At 34.8% G+C, this 18,069-nt stretch overlaps 1 protein-coding gene across 1 annotated transcript in view; it reads left to right on the forward strand.

Moving 5' to 3' along the window:
- Window positions 1-18,069, forward strand: part of PKN2 (protein kinase N2) — a 127,736-nt gene that overhangs the window by 28,780 nt on the left and 80,887 nt on the right. Inside the window, exon 2 of the mRNA XM_081817093.1 lies at window positions 15,881-16,212. Coding sequence (XP_081673219.1) covers window positions 15,881-16,212 — 332 coding nt within the window. The remainder of the gene's footprint in view (window positions 1-15,880; window positions 16,213-18,069) is intronic.

The raw sequence follows: 18,069 nt of genomic DNA on the forward strand, positions 1-18,069 counted from the left end.
CTTTTGACGTGGATTATATTGATGGATTTTTTAATATGAATCAGTCTTGCATAGATGAAATAAATTCTTACTGGCTTCATAATGTATAATCTTCTTCATTACTGGATTCAGTTTGCTTTTTTTTTGAGGATTTTTACATCTAAATTCATGGGAAAATTTGGTCTTTGTGTTCATTTATTTTATCAGAGTAACATTGACCTTATAAAAGGAGTTGAGAAGTATTCCCTCATATTTTCTGTAGAAGATTGTCTAACAGTTATAGGACTGTTCAGATTACGTATTTCATATTGGGTGAGTTTTGGTGGTTTGTCCTTTTCAAAGAGTTGGTTCATTTCATCTAAGTTGTTGATTTGTATGTGTAGATTTGTTTTTAAGTGTTTTCTTATTGTTCTTTTAATGTCTGTAATATTTATAGTCATATCCAGTGTTTTATTTCTGATACTATATTTTGTGTCTTTTAGATCTTTGTCAATCTTACTTGAGGTTTATCAATTGATCTTTTTAATTTTTGTTTTATTTTTTATTTTAAATTTCATTGTGGTTTCTGCTCTTATTTTTATTGTTTCCTTCTTTTACCTGCTTTTGGTTTATTTTGCCCTTTTTCTATTTCTTGAGGTGGGAGTTTAGCTACATCCCACACATTTGTTACATTGTATTTTAATTTTTATTCAGTTTTCTATGTATTTTTAAAAATTTCTTTGGAGACTTCTCCTTTGAACTATAGGTTATTTAGAAGTGTGTTTTTAGTTTCTGAGTGTTTGGAAATTTTTTTACTTTCTGTTGTTGACTAGCTTGATTCTTTTATGATTGGTGACACGCTGTTTATGTTTAAATTCTTTTTTTTTTTTTAAGATTTTATTTATTTATTTGACAGAGCACAAGCAGGGGGGGCAGCAGGCAGAGGGAGAGGGAGAAGCAGGCTCCCCGCTGAGCAGGGAGCCTGATGCAGGGCTCGATCCCAGGACCCCGGGGATCATGACCTGAGCTGAAGGCAGACTTAACAACTGAGCCACCCAGGCGCCCGTTTAAATTCTTTTAAATTGATTTAGGTATGTTTTATGACTCAGTTTCTGGTCTGTCGTGATGAATGTTCCATGAGCACTTGAAAAGAATATGTATTTTGTTCTTGTTAGGTGGAGTAGTTTATAAATAAAAATTTTAAATTTCTTTTTGATGGTGTTTAGTTCTTCGGTCTTCTTGCTGGTTTTCAATCTTGTAGTTCTGTTTTGCTGAGAGAAGAGTGTTGAAGTCCTCAATTATAGTTTTATATTTTTCTATTTTTCCTCTGGGTTTTATCAGCTTTTGTTTCTTATATTTTGAATTTCTGTTGTTTCCACATTTAGGATTACTATGTCTTTTTGGTGGATAGATCATTTAATCATTTTGTAATGAACATATCGTGCCCTGATAATTTTTGTTGCTTTGAAGTCTGCTTCTCCTGATAATATAGCCACTGCTGCTCTTATTTTGATTGTTTATATAGCATATCCTTTTCATCCAGTCTGCTTATGCCATGACAATCAAAGATAGGGTCTTATAAATAGCCTCTAGCTAGGTCATACTTTTTAATCCATTATGCCAATCTCTGTTTTGAATTTTTGTATTTAGACCATTTACACTTACAGTAATTATTGATATGTAAGAGCTTAGGTCTACTAGATCACTATTAGTTTTCTGTTTGTTCCTTCTGTTTCTTCCTCCTCTTTCCCTTTTGTTGCTTACCTGAACATATTTTAGAACTCCATTTTTATTTTATAGTGTTTTTGAGCATATCACCAGCTTTTTTTAGAGTGGTTCCTTTGATTATTACATTTATGCATGTGTAAATTATTTTAGATACTATTGGTATTGACATTTTACCACTTTGAGTAAATTTATATAATCTTACTTCTGCTTAGGTCCCTTTACCTATTTTAAAATCTGTCTTGTTTTCTTCTACACTGAGCATATAAAAACTCATGAGGAGAATGATAGTCTATTACATTTAGCAGTATTTTTATTCATTTTGACTTCTTTCTTTCTGAAGTTATAAACCTCCCTCATTTATCATTTCTTTTAAGTTTGGGGGACTTCTTTTAGCCATTCTTTAAGAATGAGACTGCTGCTGACAATTTCTCTTAGTTTTCTTTGAGAATGTTTTTGTTTCCCTTTAATTCCTGATTAATATTTTCACTGGGTATAAAATTTGAGGTTGACAGTTCTGTTCTTTCAGCATTTAAAATGTTATACTGCTTTCTTCTGGCATCCATGGTTTCCATTGAGAAATGCATCATTTCTCTGTAGATGTTTTCAAAAATGGTTCTTTGTGTATAGTTTTCATAAATTTGATTTGATATATCTTGGCTTCATTGAATGTCCTTAGGGTTATCCTTTCTGGAGTTTGCTCAGTTTCTTGAATCTATAGATTTATGCCTTTTGGCAAATTATAGAAGTTAGCCTTTTTTCCCCCCAATATTCTTTCAGATACACACTCCTTCTCTTCTTCTGGGACTCCAATAACACAAATGTTAGATCTTTTGCCCTCAGATTTTTGTGCTTTGTTTATTTTTTTCAAATTCCTTTCTGTTGTTCAGATTGTCTTCAAGTTTAATGAGTCTGTCCTCTGTTATCTTCAATCTACTATTGAGCCCATCCAGTGAACCTTTTATTTTAATTATGTTTTTCAGTTTATAATTAACTTGATTCTGTTTTTCTGTCTTATTTGCTGAGCTTTTCTATTCATTTTTTTCAAGTTTTTTTTTTCATTTTTTCACTTATTGAAGCATTTTTAACGATGATGCTTTAAAATCCTGTCATTTCAACATGTGATTTATCTTTTTTTTGACATAGATTGACTATCTTTTCCCATTCAGTTTTTCATTTTCCTGGTTCTTGGGTGAGTGGGTTTTTTTTTTTTTCTTTTTGTTGTTATCCTAGACATTTTGACTGTTACGTTATGAGACCTTGTATCCTATTTAAATCTTCTATTTTAGCAAGTACTCTGTTTAGATTTAGCACATAGATTCTGGCCTACTTTTGTGGGATATAGTTCCAATGATCATTTCCTTTCCAGAGCCCTCACAGTATTATTCTGGTTTGCTTTGTGTACTACTTGAAAGCTATTCCAAAAGGCTAGGTTTTATGGTGTAGTTCATTTTCTCAAACCTTTTTGTGTATGAATTCTGGTCAGCTTGATCTGTGGATTGGTTCTGCCATGTCATGGTTCTATGTAGGACTTCTTATGCAGGTTTAATTAATTCTTTTCTCCAGCTCTCTCCTTCAGGGTCTTCTTCCTTCTATTCCACTCTCTGGGGGTAGTGAGCAGGACTGCCTGTTCCTGCTAGAAAGGAGTGGAATTCTTGACTTGGTCCCCACTTGGTCTTCATTGGCAGCACACCATTGGAGGAGGCGATTGTTGTCTCAGACTACCTGCTACTGTTAGATGAGCAAAAGCCCAGAATCTCTTTCATTGTCTGATGACACCATGCAAATGGGAGATGGGCATTTCACCTTGTTTCATCTTCTATTACTGGACATTGGGGCAGGTCTCTGCTGATATCACATTGGTGAAGGAAGGGAGTATCATCCTGATTTACCTACTCCTGTTGAGTAAGAGTATGCTTCTGTTCCTAGTCTCTACTTAGGCTGCCCTGACGGGGAAGGAAAGCTACTTACCAGGCCCTCTGCTCCCTTAGGGTCAGGGGAAGCAGACCACACACCCTACTTGGTCTCTGTTGATGTCTCTTTCTGGATGGGTAAGAGGAGCCCCATTCTGGACCTTCCTATACCCTTCAGTATACTCACTTCAGCTCCATGGGCACCATACTAACAGGGAAGGAGAGCACCACTTCAGGGTACTTGGCTTTTGCCATTCTATCTGCTGCTACCAGTAGAGAAGTCCAGACTCCCCAGATCGGGGGACCATCCATAGTGTTTGGCTGACTAGAGAGAGAGCAGACTTTTAATGACTTTTTTTTTTTTTAACTTTGGCTTTGAAGGTTCTTTTGTCTGCTACCCAGTGTGGATAAGTTGTGATAAAAAGAAAGTCCAGAGAATTTACCACCTTCTGGTCCTCAAGACCCAAACTTTCTAACTGGTTTGCCCTTTTTTCGCCTCTCAGAGCCTTATGATTGTCTGCTGTTTTATTTCCAAAGTGTTTAGTTATAGTTACCAGGCAGGACTAGAAAGAAATGAACTTGTTCCATCTTGTCCAGAACCAGAAATTTGACAAGTCTGATTTTTGTTTTAGTTTCTCAAGCAGGGACACTTCTTTCTTTCGCTTTATTTGGATAACTCTTAATCATCTCTTAGGTCTCAGAATAAAATTTGCTTCCTCAGAGAGTCTTAGGGAGGCTTTCCTCAATGGTTTAATCAAATTATAGGTGGGTTTTTCATTGTTACGTCATGTTCTTTCATTGCAGTTGTCCCAATTTTTAATTGTGGTTTACTTGTTGAATGTGTGTCTTTTCTCTAGATACAAGCTCCTTGATTGTAAGGATCCTATCTTTTTTTTTTTTTTTTTTTAATAAAAAATAATTAACATATTTAGGATAGTTTTTTTTTTTTTTTTTTTTTTTAAGATTTTATTTATTTATTTGACAGAGAGAGACACAGCGAGAGAGGGAACACAAGCAGGGGGAGTGGGAGAGGGAGAAGCAGGCTCTCCGCCGAGCAGGGAGCCCGATGCGGGGCTCGATCCCAGGACACTGGGATCATGACCTGAGCCGAAGGCAGACGCTTAACGACTGAGCCACCCAGGTGCCCTAGGATAGTTTTAAATTTATAGAAAAAACTGAGAAGACAATAGAGAGTTCCCACATACCCCAGACTCATTTCCCCCCTTTTTTAACATCATACATAAATATGGTACATTTGTTAGAGTTAATGAGTTTTATTAGAAACTAAAGTCCACACTTTACTCAGATTTCTATAGTTCTCATTTTCCTGCTCCAGCATCCCATTGTGGATGCCACATTACATTTAGTTGCCACGTCTCCATAGGCTCTTCTTGGCTGTTTCAGTTTCTCAGACTTTCCTTTTTCTTTTCATTCTTTCTTTCTTTTTTTTTAAGTGATCTTAACATTTGGAGGAGTACTAGTCAGATATTTTATAGATGCCCTTCTATTGGAATTTGGTGTTTTTCCTTATTAGACAGAGTTGTAGGTTTTTGGAAGGTAAACTACAGTGTTAAAGTACTGTTTTCATCATATTGTATCAAGGGTACATAATATCAACATGACTTATCACTGTTGATATTGACCTTGATTACCCAGATGAGGTAGTGTTTGTCAGGTTTCTCCTGACTATAAAGTTACTCTTTTTTTTTTTTTTCTCCTCCTTTTCATACTGTACTCTTTGGAAAGAAGTCATTATGCACAACTGACATATAAGGAGTTGGGGGGTTATGCTCCTCTTCCTTGATGGCAAAACACACACATACACTCTGCCATCATCAGAGAGCTGAGAAAGGGATACAGACTGTTACAGGAGAATCAAAGTGTTTTATGCATATATATGAAACAACCTCACTGAAGAGAGTGGTGGGAAAAGGTGCAAATCTAGGTAACTTGAAAATGAAGGGAACCTGCAAAAGCAAAAGGAAGTGCATGTAAGCACTGTACTGTAGTTGAGAAAGTTAATTCCAATGGGGATATGGGTTAACAATTCTGATCCTGCTATGCATGTATACTGGCATTGAATAAGTAAGTGGATGGCAAGGAGTAGGAGCCAGGTTTCTTACTGGAAGGAAATTTATAGATAAGCAAGTGAAGGAAGTTAGAATGATACATAGAGATTATGGATTAGAGTTGGAGTTGTCATTATATAGTCATAATACAATATAGATGTCCTTTATTTCTTCACTGCTGTGGATCCAATATCCATTACAGCATCTAGCACGCATAATAGGTATTCAGTAAATATTTGTGGGATGGACGAATCAGTTATGCTTGGCCAGGATGTGGGACACTATGGTTTAGTTTAGTCAGATGTCCACACTTAAATCATTCAACTGTTGCCAGGGATTATGGGATCATGTAAAAACATTGACAACCTCACTAGAATCACATGGTTTGAGTGAGATAAGAAACATTTCCCAGATATTCAAGGGAGAAGGGTATGCAAAATAAGACCAAAAATGACCAGTAGCTTCCTTTGGAAGAAAAGTAGAAATCTGACCCATTAAGTTCAGTTTCGTGGTATAAAATGAGGTTAAAGTAGAAGTGTATACAAATACTTATAAGGCATATTGATCTTGATATTGGCAAAATCATCTATATAGATCTGGAATTGGAGTTATCATTACTAAATTACATAAAATTTCATGTTTCAAAGCAGGAAGCTAGGTGTATTTTATTATTTGGGACTCTGATTTGTGATAAGAGAAATCTTTTTAATATGTTGAGTTAGCCAACATATAGTACATCATTAGTTTTTGATGTAGTGTTCAACAATTCATTAGTTGCGTATAACACAGTGCTCGTCACAACACGTGCCCTCCTTAATGAGAGAAATCTTAAGTCAAACTAACTTAAGCAAAAGAGGAATTGGTTAGCACTATAAAAAGTTGAGGGGTATGGGAGTATGTTTAAACATGATTCAGTTTAGATGCTCTGCTTTTGTCCTCAGTGATCTTTTTCTCTCAAAGGGTTAGCTTTGTTTTCTGGCTATCTATGATAAGAAAAGCATTTATCTTCATTAGTAGCTTTAAATTTTTATTGTTTTTGCAACTAGTGTTCTCCGGAGAAGGACTTCCTTATCAGTTTCCTTGAAAAGGGCATCTGAATGGGCCTACTTCAATCACATGACTAATCCTAAATCAGTCACTGAATGTAAGGATTGGATACTCTCTCCTACATGCAGCTTATGCTTAATTTTGTCACAGGAATGGTAAGGAAGTAAGACAATTTTTCTAAGAAGTCTATTTTAAAAAGTAATGACTTTATGTTTTATTTTTTAAAGAAGAGGATTGTTGTCTCTACCTACATCCTTCTTGAATTGTGGCAGGGGGCATAAGGTGGGGGGAAAAAAAGGAAAAAAAAATTTAACATAAAAACAATGTTAGATTGTTATACTTTTTATCTATTGGGATTAAATTAATAATAATATTAATACTTGTAATTGAAGAGACTGCTTAAAGTGATCATTATTTCTTGCCTGGATTACTGCAAGTGGCCTCAATCACATATCTGTTACAGTGTAACAAACTCCTTTCAAGATTCTGTGGGTATACTAGGTGTTTTTTGGGGGTTTTTTTTTTCTGTTGGTTTTGCCTGTGCTCACTTATACAGCTGCATTCAGCTGGTGCCTAAGCTGGACTGGAATGTCCACTGTAGCCTCACTCACATGTCTGGTGCCTCAGATGGAATGGCTGGAACAGCTGGAGTGCTTTGGTTTTCTTCTGCATGGCCTCTCTCCACATGGTCACTCTCATCTTCCAGGGTCTCTCTCCTAACAGAATAGTCTGGACTTCTTTAAATAGTATTTGGGTTTTCAAGAGTGAAAACAGAAGCTGTGACTCCCCTTGAAGCCTGTGCTTGTGTCTCTCTGCCTATCATCAGAATATCACTTCATCACACTGTCAGAGTAAGTCAGAAGGCTAGTGTTCACTCAGTGTGAAAGCGGGGGCTACATGAAAATGTGAATCCGGGGAGGCAGGATTCATTTGAGACTACTTTATAACCATCTACTATAGCTTCATAGAATGGGTTTCCCTGCTTTTTTCTGGCCCCCCACCCCCAAATCTCTTAATACAGGCGGTCATAGCATATCACTTACTTGCTTAAGCCCTACCCTATTTCACTCAGAGTAAAAACCAATGTCTTTATATTGCCTACAAGGCCCTACATGATCCTTGGTCAGATAAGAATTTATATTATATCTAAAACAAGAAATCCAAGGTAGGCAGTGTAAGACTTGTGTAGAGTTCAGTAAAGCTGTCGGGGTCTCAGGCTTTACTGGGCTTTGTGCTTTGCCATGTTTAGTATGTTGGGTTTTGTCCTATTTGTCCCTTATTGCCACATGATGGCTCCTACATCTTCAGGCCTTGGGTCTGCATTCTAAGCAAAAAGAGAAGTAGAGGGGCGCCTGGGTGGCTCAGTCGTTAAGCGTCTGCCTTCGGCTCAGGTCATGATCCCAGGGTCCTGGGATCGAGCCCCGCATCGGGCTCCCTGCTCAACAGGGAGCCTGCTTCTCCTTCTCCTTCTGTCTACCACTCTGCCTACTTGTGCTCTCTCTCTGTCAAATAAATAAATAAACTCTTTAAAAAAAAAAAAGAGAGAGACACTTTCCCCAAAATGCTGGGCTGGCTTCTCTTTAACAAAAATTGTCATATGGCTACTTCTAGCAGCCAGAGAGTCTGGTGAAGCGAGAATTTTATCTGTGTACTTTGTTGCATCTAGCAGAATGGGAGTTTTCTCAGTAAGGATAAAGGGAGGATGGATATTATATAGGCATCCAGTACTATCTGCTTCAGTGCTACGTGCCAGGAACTGCACTGTTACTATGAAAACATACTTCTTAGTCCTAGGCATAGCTATTATGTGACTTAGAAATAATACAGTCAATGTAGTTGTAATAATTCCATTTTCCATATGAGGAAATTGAAGCTTTCGCATGGTTGCAGTATCAGAATTTATACATAGCCAGTTTGACTCCAAATGCTTAGTTATTGCCATCATACTATATTCTAACTGAGCTTTCTGTTAAACACACACACATACACACAATATGGCCTACATTTGTATAAAGCTTTGTTGCTTCTTCAGATTATGTTTGGTTTTCACATCTACCTTAATAAATTGAATGCCTGAAAGAAAACAGGATTGTGCTCTTTTCCACTGCCCAACATTCAGTGAACATTTTGAATAAATGAAGTTAAAAACTAGAAGATAGGAAAGCCAAACATCATTTTGCAGATGAGCAAACAGGTACAGGAAGATGGGGATAACATGCTTGAATTGCATAGCTAGTGACAGAGAGCTGGTGTTAGAACTGGTTTCTTGTTTTCTGGTTGAGAGCATTCTCCCCTGGATTGGATGGTGAAATTAGAAGATTTATGTCCTGCCAGTATTCATGATTTAAGGTACATAATATCTGTTAATTAATGCAAATCAGGTCAAGGTGTAGTTCAAATATAAGGAAATGGATACTCCTAGGATCTCCTCTAAGAAGGCAGTAGAGTGTAAAATAGCACCAAACCGGGAGTCAGGAGACTGGTATGGTAAACCCAGCCACGTCACTGACTTTTCCATGTTACCTTAGGCAAATTGCTTAGCTGCTTTGAACCTGCTTTCCTCAAAACTAAAACAAGGGAGTTAGGCTACTTGATCTTTGAAGTTCTTTCTAGCTAAAACATTATATGAGCCATTGTTCCCAGTGAGTTTTTATGGGCTCTCTAGCATTTCTTGGCATCTAACAGATCAGACTGTTTTATGTCTATAGTGTAGAGAAAATAGCAGCTTTTTTACTTCTTCTCTGGGAACTTGGCCAGTGAGGAGTAAACATCCTTTCCTAGCTCTCCCTAAATGAAGTATTTGATCATAAGTAACAGACCTTTTTCTTCATTTTGTTCTTTGAGTCTGATCCTGTTCTTATTTTACTGTTTTTCTTTACTTCACTGTTAAAATGTAATAATTTGAAAATATCAGTTTATGTTTTAGTCTACAGATCAGAATTTCATTATTTTATAAAGTAAAAATAGTTGTATTTATTAAATACATAATTTCACATCTGTGTATTTGAAATACGTGGCTCACATGTGATATTGTCTAATTAGTGGAATGTGTAGTCTTACCCTTTGCCTTGAAATTGTATTGACTCAAAATAACCTAGTTAAATAGCAAATATACTATAGACTATAAGATACCAGTATAGGCTTTACATTTGCCAAAACTGAAATACAGTGAAAGTTATTTTTGGTTTCTTTTAAATAATGTCTTTCCCTCCTTATTAGATAGGCAGCATATGTTCGTTACTTTAAAAAAAATGAGCAAATTTGGAATACTTTAAAGAATAAAATGAAAATTCCTCTATTTTCTTATCCAGAAATAATTATTTTTTTAAAGATTGTATTTATTTATTTGTCAGAGAAAGAGCACAAGCAGGGGGGAGTGGCAGGCGGAGGAAGAAGCAGGCTGCCTGCTGAGCAAGGAGCCCAATGCGGGACTCGATCCCAGGGCTCTGGGATCATGACACAAGCCGAAGGCAGAGCGTAACCAGCTGAGACACCCAGGCGTCCTGACCCAGAAATAATTAATATTTTAATTTATTTTTTTGCTAACCTTTTCCCCCATTTTTATTTTAAACATAATTTGAAATAAAATTGTGTGTCCATAGCAATATATGAGGCTGTACATACTACTGTGGAATAATAAAGGGTGAAAATAAGAGAAATCTTTTCTTATTCCCTAGTCTGTTTGAAATTCTTCTGTTGTGACACTTAGTAGCATCCTCAGTTTTTCTCTCTCCCTATAAATTGGTTTAAAGCTCTGCTATTTGTAAGTTTTATGAGGAAGTCCATGCCTATAACACTGCCTTGTGTATGTTATTGATGATTTTTAAAATTATTGAATTGACCGTTCTATGAAGTAATAATTTATAATTATTTCTTAGGTTATATTTCTAGAATTAGGATGACTAGGTGAAAGAAGTGACTATTTTTAAGTTTCTTGTTACAGATTTCCAGCTTTTATAAAGACTTAAACAGTTTATATTGGATTATTGCTAACATGATTAGAAAAATCTTTGTCAGTTTCAGAGGTAACAGTGGTGCATTCTCTTCTGCCACAGCACAGTTTTTCTTTAATGTATATTAACAGATACATGATTAGTGAACAGGAGAATGATGTAAATATAACATGGACTCTAGGTTAGTTCACCTGTAATTTTCCCCAGAATGTTAATATTTTGAGGCAGATTAAAAAAAAAAATTTTTTTTTTTTTTTTTGAGAAAGCCTTAGCAATATCTGAAGACCTTAAGATAAAAGCTCAAAATCTTATAGAAGTTTGATAGTTTTGGGCCTCTGTTGTCATTAAGGAAAGTCTTCTGTTGCTCTGATTGTCATTCATTTGTTGATAAAATGCCTTTCCTCTGTTTATTTCTGTTGTTATTTTCATTTATCTTGTTACAATTTGGTGTGGCTTTCTGGCCCAAGGATTTATATCATTCTTCAATTCTGGAAAATTCCCACTCATTTATCTTCATGCAGTACTTCTCCCTCATTTTCTTTATTCTCTTATTCTGGAGCTCTTCCTAGATGCATCTTGGGTCTTCTCATTTTATCTTCCATGCCTTTTAATTTCTCATATCTCTGTGTGATGAATTCAGAGTAATTACCCCAGTTTTCTACTTGCCAGTATACTAATTCATTATCTTGGTCTAATATGCTATTTAACCTAACCACTCAGTTTTTAATTTATTTTGGTTCCTTTGAAATCCATCTAATTTTTACTTTCTGTTTCTTACTCATTGGGGTCTCTATTCCTTTTATTTAGCCACTTGAAACCTATTTAACTAAAAATCATTTCAGTTCTATAAATCCTGAGGGTATTAATTTTACTGATGATTTCCTTTTGTTTGGATTTTATCCATTTGATTGAATGACTGCATTAAACATATGGATGATATAAAATTTAAAATAGAACCATGAAAGACTTAAAATATTTTTTAAACAAGTATTTTGTGATGCTGAATTTAGATAAATAGGGCATAAGAAAGACAAGGTAAAATAATGTAAACAGCAAAATGTTAGATTAATTTGACTAGAATGGAGTGGCTAGCTTATGATTTCAGTGATAAAAGAGATGAGAATTATGAGGTTTCTTTTATGTATAGATAATTGGTGCAGCATTATGAATATTGTTAAGAGTTTAGTTTTATGCTTAGGATTAGTTCATTTTTTTTAATCTTTTATCTGCATACTTTCTGAGCGTATTAGTGAATTTTAAAAGGAGTTTGTGATTAGAGGTTGTATCTAACTTTATTTTGAAAAGATGAAAAAGGTATCTACTGTTTAATTTGGGAGTAGGCATCAAATTTTACAGAGTAGAAAACAGTTGTGAATGCAGATGAAAGTGTTAAGCTTGTAAACATAATGTAATATAGATGGTGTAGACAGTTATTACCGCCTGTAATAGAAGCTACTGAGACAAAGATTATCACTGAAGGTTTTCACTGGTTAAATAGCTATTTATTTTCTGAGGCTAATTTATTTTACCTGTGTCAGAAATATTATTTCATTGCCCAGTACTGATTCTGGCATTTATGATATAATTGTTTTATTATTTTTTTTTTAGGGTAGAGACATAAGTTAATAAAATATCTCATTTCACTTGTTTCAAATGCAAGAAAATTATATTTTCCAGTAAATTTCACAGTTTACTGCACTAAAATTTTTAGGAAAGGAGTAATAGAAAGTACTGTAATCTTTCTTGCCTACTGTCAGGGGACATTTATCTTAAATTACTGGTATCTCTTGCTCCTTTTCAAAAAATATTTAAACCATGTCACAACAAAAGATGGGAGTAAAATATGGTTACTAAAAATTTAGGCCTATGAAAAGGAAGAGAAAGCAAACATGCTTAACCACCTATGGTTTATATCTAATCCTAGCTAATATAGTTGCTATGGTTGAATATCAGTTTTGCCTTTGAGTTTCCTAGAGTATAAGTTCTCTTTATCAGAAAGAGGAAAGCATGAGTTCCTCAGCAGTGACAGACTTTCCTGAATTCAAAAAGAAGAATACTAGGGGCGCCTGGGTGGCTCAGTCGTTAAGCATCTGCCTTTGGCTCAGGTCATGATCCCAGAGTCCTGGGATCGAGCCCCGCATCGGGCTCCCTGCTCCGCGGGAAGCCTGCTTTTCCCTGTCCCACTCCTCCTGCTTGTGTTCCTGCTCTCACAGTCTCTCTCTCTGTCAAATAAATAAATAAAATCTTAAAAAAGAAAGAAGAAGAATATTAAATAATATAATGGACTAATCATTAAGAAAGCAAAACAGAACTGCTATGCCAGGTATAAGCCTTGCCCTCAAATTGCTAATAGTCTTTGGGGTAGTGAAGAGAGGCATTTAATCTAAATTCTAAGAGGGCATAGGCAGGAAATTCTTTCCCAGGAAGATTTGTGGTCAGCTTTGAAACAAAATAGAAGTTAGGCAGAGAAGGGACTAGGAAGAGATAGTTGAAGAAAAGAAGGAAAGGTAGTATATCCCAAAGGTGCAGCATGCATTAGTAGCTGAGCCAAGAGATTGTCTCCAGCAGTAAATTCTGTAGTTTGATAGGATTGGGATTTAGGTGGCAAATTGGAAAGAAATGAGATTTGAAGTAGGCAAAAGACTTTCAAGGATTCACATCAAATACTGATGCCATTTTCATAGAACAGGTTTTTTTGTAACAGCCTTTATATTTTAGTACCACAATTCTCAAACTGTACAACAAGACTCTCTGGGGTGCCTCAGCAACTCTCAGGATGTTGCAGTGTATTTGAAAATTTCCAGGGAAACACAGTGACACCATTTGTTGGGTATCATGTGAACTAACTGGAGTCGGTTAAGTTTTATTATTAGATTATTCTACATTTCCTTTGTATGGAGGAACAGAAAATGAAGGTGGGAGTGTCCAGTCTGATTTCAAAGTTTGAGAAATGGTGAAAGTACCCAACATTAATAAGTAACTGTAGTTATTAAAGAATTTTTTAAAAATGTAATGTTTTCTTTCATATTTGTATTATTTCAAAAAGCTACTGAGTTATAATTTAAGTATTAAGTAATTAGGAACTTACTATTTAATACAGAATTGTTAGATATTTCTCTTGGCCTATAGGGCATATGGAAAAAATTACTGACACACTAAGGTCACCATGAACTAAGAAATTTAGGGAACCCTAGCTTAGCACATAATATTAAAGCACAAATTTATGAAAGCAGTTCATGTTTTCTGAGTCTGTAAGGTTAGAAATAAAAATATCTAAAGGAATGCAATTAGCTTAAACTTTTTCATCTAAGTATTGTTTGCCTCAATCCACTTTACCTGAAGCCAGACAGCAGAAATTTGGCATTTTATTTTTTGACAGTAGTCATGTGCTATTATTTTTGATAACCAGCCAAAGGTAGATTCATAAACTTTGGAAACTGAATAAATGGATGATAGGATTTGTATTCCACTATAAGTAGAGAAAAATCTAGATACTGTTTTAGTCCAGTACAAGATCATTATATATCCACATAAATAAGGATCAGAAATTTAAGGCCAATTAGGTATAGATCACTTTTCCCAGGAATTCTTCATCTCCAATCCATGGAACCTGGAAATTGTATATACAAACATGAAATTTTCTTTGTTCTACTGTTTTTTTTTGTCAGAGTTCCAAAGGGGTTCTTGGCCCTAGAAACGTTAAGAATAGATTTATCAGTTACTTCATTTTTTGTATAGTATGCCCTTTGGCACAGGGTAAATTGGTCCAAAGCCAAGACTAGATCCCACATTAATTCACTATTAACTCACTATTCTGCAAGATAACCTGGTTTTTAGTGGTTAAGAACTAGATGTAAAAAGTATTCGCACCCAAGAATTTAAGCAGAACTTATTTATATGGTTATGATGGATTCCTGAAGAAATTAAGGAAAATCTTTTAATTAATTGGATCTGTGGTTCAAAAGGTACATAAGGGTGCACAGTGAAATGTCTCTTTTCTAGAACCTTCACAAACTCAATTCCTCTTCCCAAAGGTAAACATTATCTCTAATTTTTGGGTTTCAGAAATTAAAAATTTTAAAACCAGTAGTATTAAAGTAATGGAGTTTAAAATAGCAAATGAGGGCTCCTGGGTGGCTCAGTCATTAAGTGTCTGCCTTCAGCTCAGGTCATGGTCCCAGGGTCCTGGGATCGAGCCCCACATCCGGCTCCCTGCTCGGCGGGAAGCCTGCTTCTCCCTCTCCCACTCCCCCTGCTTGTGTTCCCTCTCTCTCTGTCTCTCTCTCTCTCTGTCAAATAAATAAATAAAATCTTTAAAAAATAAAATAAAATTAGCAAATGATATACAAACAGCTAGGACATAACTTTGGTTTGTTTTAAATGTAGATTTGATGTGCTTACCTAATCTGATTTTTATTTTAAGATGAATAACTGATACTGTGTATTATCTTAGCTTCTATCAGTAGGACATAGTTGAGACATATTTTCTAGTAATGATGTTTTTGTAGTGAGTCAGCCAAGTTATCAATTAGGATACTTAGCCATGAAATATATAGAGTTCTGAATATGGTCTTTCCAAATCCTGATGCATTTAATTCATTAACCAGAAGTGGTCGTAAGGATATAACTTTATTTTATTTTTGCCAATATTCGTTTTTTAAGAGGTTTTTTAAAGAAGATCAAATAGAATTGTATCTTACCTATGGAATTTAATAATAATTTTTACTTATTTGAGTGACTGTACAGTGGGCCAAGAATTGTACTTGGAGCTTCACATAAAATATTTTGGATTATCACAATACCTCTGAAAGGTGGCAATATTATGTTAATTTTACAGACGATTAAACTGAATATTTGAAGGGTTAAATAACTTGCTCACGAGTCACAGTGTAGGTGTTGGGATCTAACTTGGGTTCATAGGATATCAGAAATCCACTCTCTGTATAGAACCCTAAGATACTTTTGTGTGTAGATGTGTTTACTTTAATATAAATTTGTCAGATAATGCTATTTAGTCAGTGGGCAGTTTTTGCACTTAGGATTTTGTATGGTAATAATAAAGGTAACTAGTCTGTTGCTTATTAAGGAAATAATTAAATGTAATGTACTTAATAAGAAATCACTGAATACATAGTTTTGCTCTTGTGCTGTACATGTTACTGAGCAACTAACTTTCCTAAACTACCACATTTGTATGTTTATTTTTTTTCTGTAGGGAGATTCCCGAAGTCTTCCATTTTCTGAGAATGTGAGTGCTGTTCAAAAATTAGACTTTTCAGATACGATGGTGCAACAGAAATTGGATGATATCAAGGATCGAATCAAGAGAGAAATAAGGAAAGAACTGAAAATCAAAGAAGGAGCTGAAAATCTGAGGAAAGTCACAACAGATAAAAAAAGTTTGGCTTACGTGGACAACATTTTGAAAAAATCAAATAAAAAATTAGAAGAACTGCATCATAAGCTACAGGAACTAAATGCACATATTGTTGTTTCAGATCCAGAAGATGTTACAGGTATATATGTATTTTATTTGATATTTATATAGTGTATTAATAAGAATTGTATCATCTTTGAAATTAGTAAGCTTTGTGACATAACCGTTTTTAGCTTTTCTGAAAGTATAGGGACTATATTTTCTCCGATTGTTAAGGTCTTATTTCTGTTCTATTCAGAAGTGCAGTGAGTTGATGGATATGAAAATTGAAACATTTACTTAGAGATGAGTAACACTGCTGTCTACTCTCTTACCCTCTGTCAGTAAGACATCACTTAAGAGTTACTTTCCAAGATTAATGTTCTGTATTGAGTCAACCACATGCTCTTACCTGATTCATCCTTGTGACCAGCAACACGAGTTTGCCAGATGACTTTTGAAAGTTAAAAATGTATTCTGTGACCAAGGGATATTTTTATTCTTTGCAAATGTAATTAATCAAACCTATGACCTTTGTTCTGTGTGCTCTAAGCAACTGAATTAACAACTAAGCCACCAGGCTTATTGTTTGAAAAGGAAGAAGAAGAAAAATTTTAAAAACCAAACATTACTTTTTTTCTTAAATATAGAAAAGAAAAAAATATAACCCATAAGTCTAACCTAAGATTTTTAAACAATGGAATTAACAAATGTTCATGTTGGAAATTTTTCAGTGATACAGAAAGTAAAAATAGAAAAACTACCTCTCTCCACCTAGGCTCTCTCCTTAAAGGTAGCATTACTAACTTTTTGTTGTATATCCTTCCAGAAGAAAAATTTCCATGTTTGTACCAATATTTATCTATTTATATATGCCTTCTTTCTAGAACTTTTTACTTAAAAAAATCCTATAAGACACATTTGTCTAATAGTTTTGTCTTTGCAAAGATGATATTTTGAGCAAGGTTTGTAATCTTTATAACCTTCAATGTCTTCATTCACAGAGAAAAGGAGTGGTATATGTACAGTAATGTATCCAACACCGTAGACATTTTAGAAGTACCTGTGAGATTAGCTAATAAGAAATAACAGATATAAGCAAAATTAAATTTGATTAAGAAAATACGTAAATGTGACTAAGAACCTGAAATTACCAATCTAAAATATTGGGTAAGATACTTCAGATATTTAGTGTACTTAATAAAACTTATTTTAATGCATCAATTTCCACATCTGGGCCTTACCTTAGGGATTTCATTTGGAGACTCTCTATATAGAGATTTCAACCTTGTAAGAAGAGTTGAATCTTAAAAATGACAGAAATCATAGAGAAACCAGTCTTCTTTTTTTAGAACTGAAATAATCCCAAAGATGAGAATTAATTTTCCCAGAATAACAAAGTTAGCTAGGAACTCTTCAACTCATCTAGTATTCTCTTACCCACACATTCAGTAATTACATATAAATGGAAATTCATGTTATGAAAATGCTTTTCTTAGCAATATCATGTAAACTTAGAAATAGCCTGTTCTTATTGGAACTCTGCCGAGCTCTGCATTTTTTGCCCATTACTTCCTTAGGAGAAGTCTAAAATAAGAAACGGCGCTGGAGCTTTAAACTCTGTTTATTTAGAGAAAACATTTTTTTCCTCACAGAATACTGATAACTACCTTGTAATTGGAATATTGAGAGTTTTTGCCACACACAGAGTGGCCCATTTGGTTTCCCTAGTCCCTTTTAAAAAATCAACTTTACTGAAGTATAAATTACATATGATAAATGTACATTTAAGTATATGATTTGATGAGTTTTAACAAATGGATGTACCCAGGTAACTATCACTACAACCAGTGGATCCTGAACATTTCCATCACTTCACTGGTCCTCTTGTATACATTAATTCTCAGTCTCCAGTCTGCATCCCTGGCTTTAGGCAACCACTGGTCTACCTTGTATAAGTTTGTCTTTCCTAGAGTTTCATATAAAGA

Source organism: Leptonychotes weddellii, chromosome 4 (genome assembly GCF_054177405.1).
Source record: "Leptonychotes weddellii isolate Sample4059 chromosome 4, ASM5417740v2, whole genome shotgun sequence".
Taxonomy (NCBI): domain Eukaryota; kingdom Metazoa; phylum Chordata; class Mammalia; order Carnivora; family Phocidae; genus Leptonychotes; species Leptonychotes weddellii.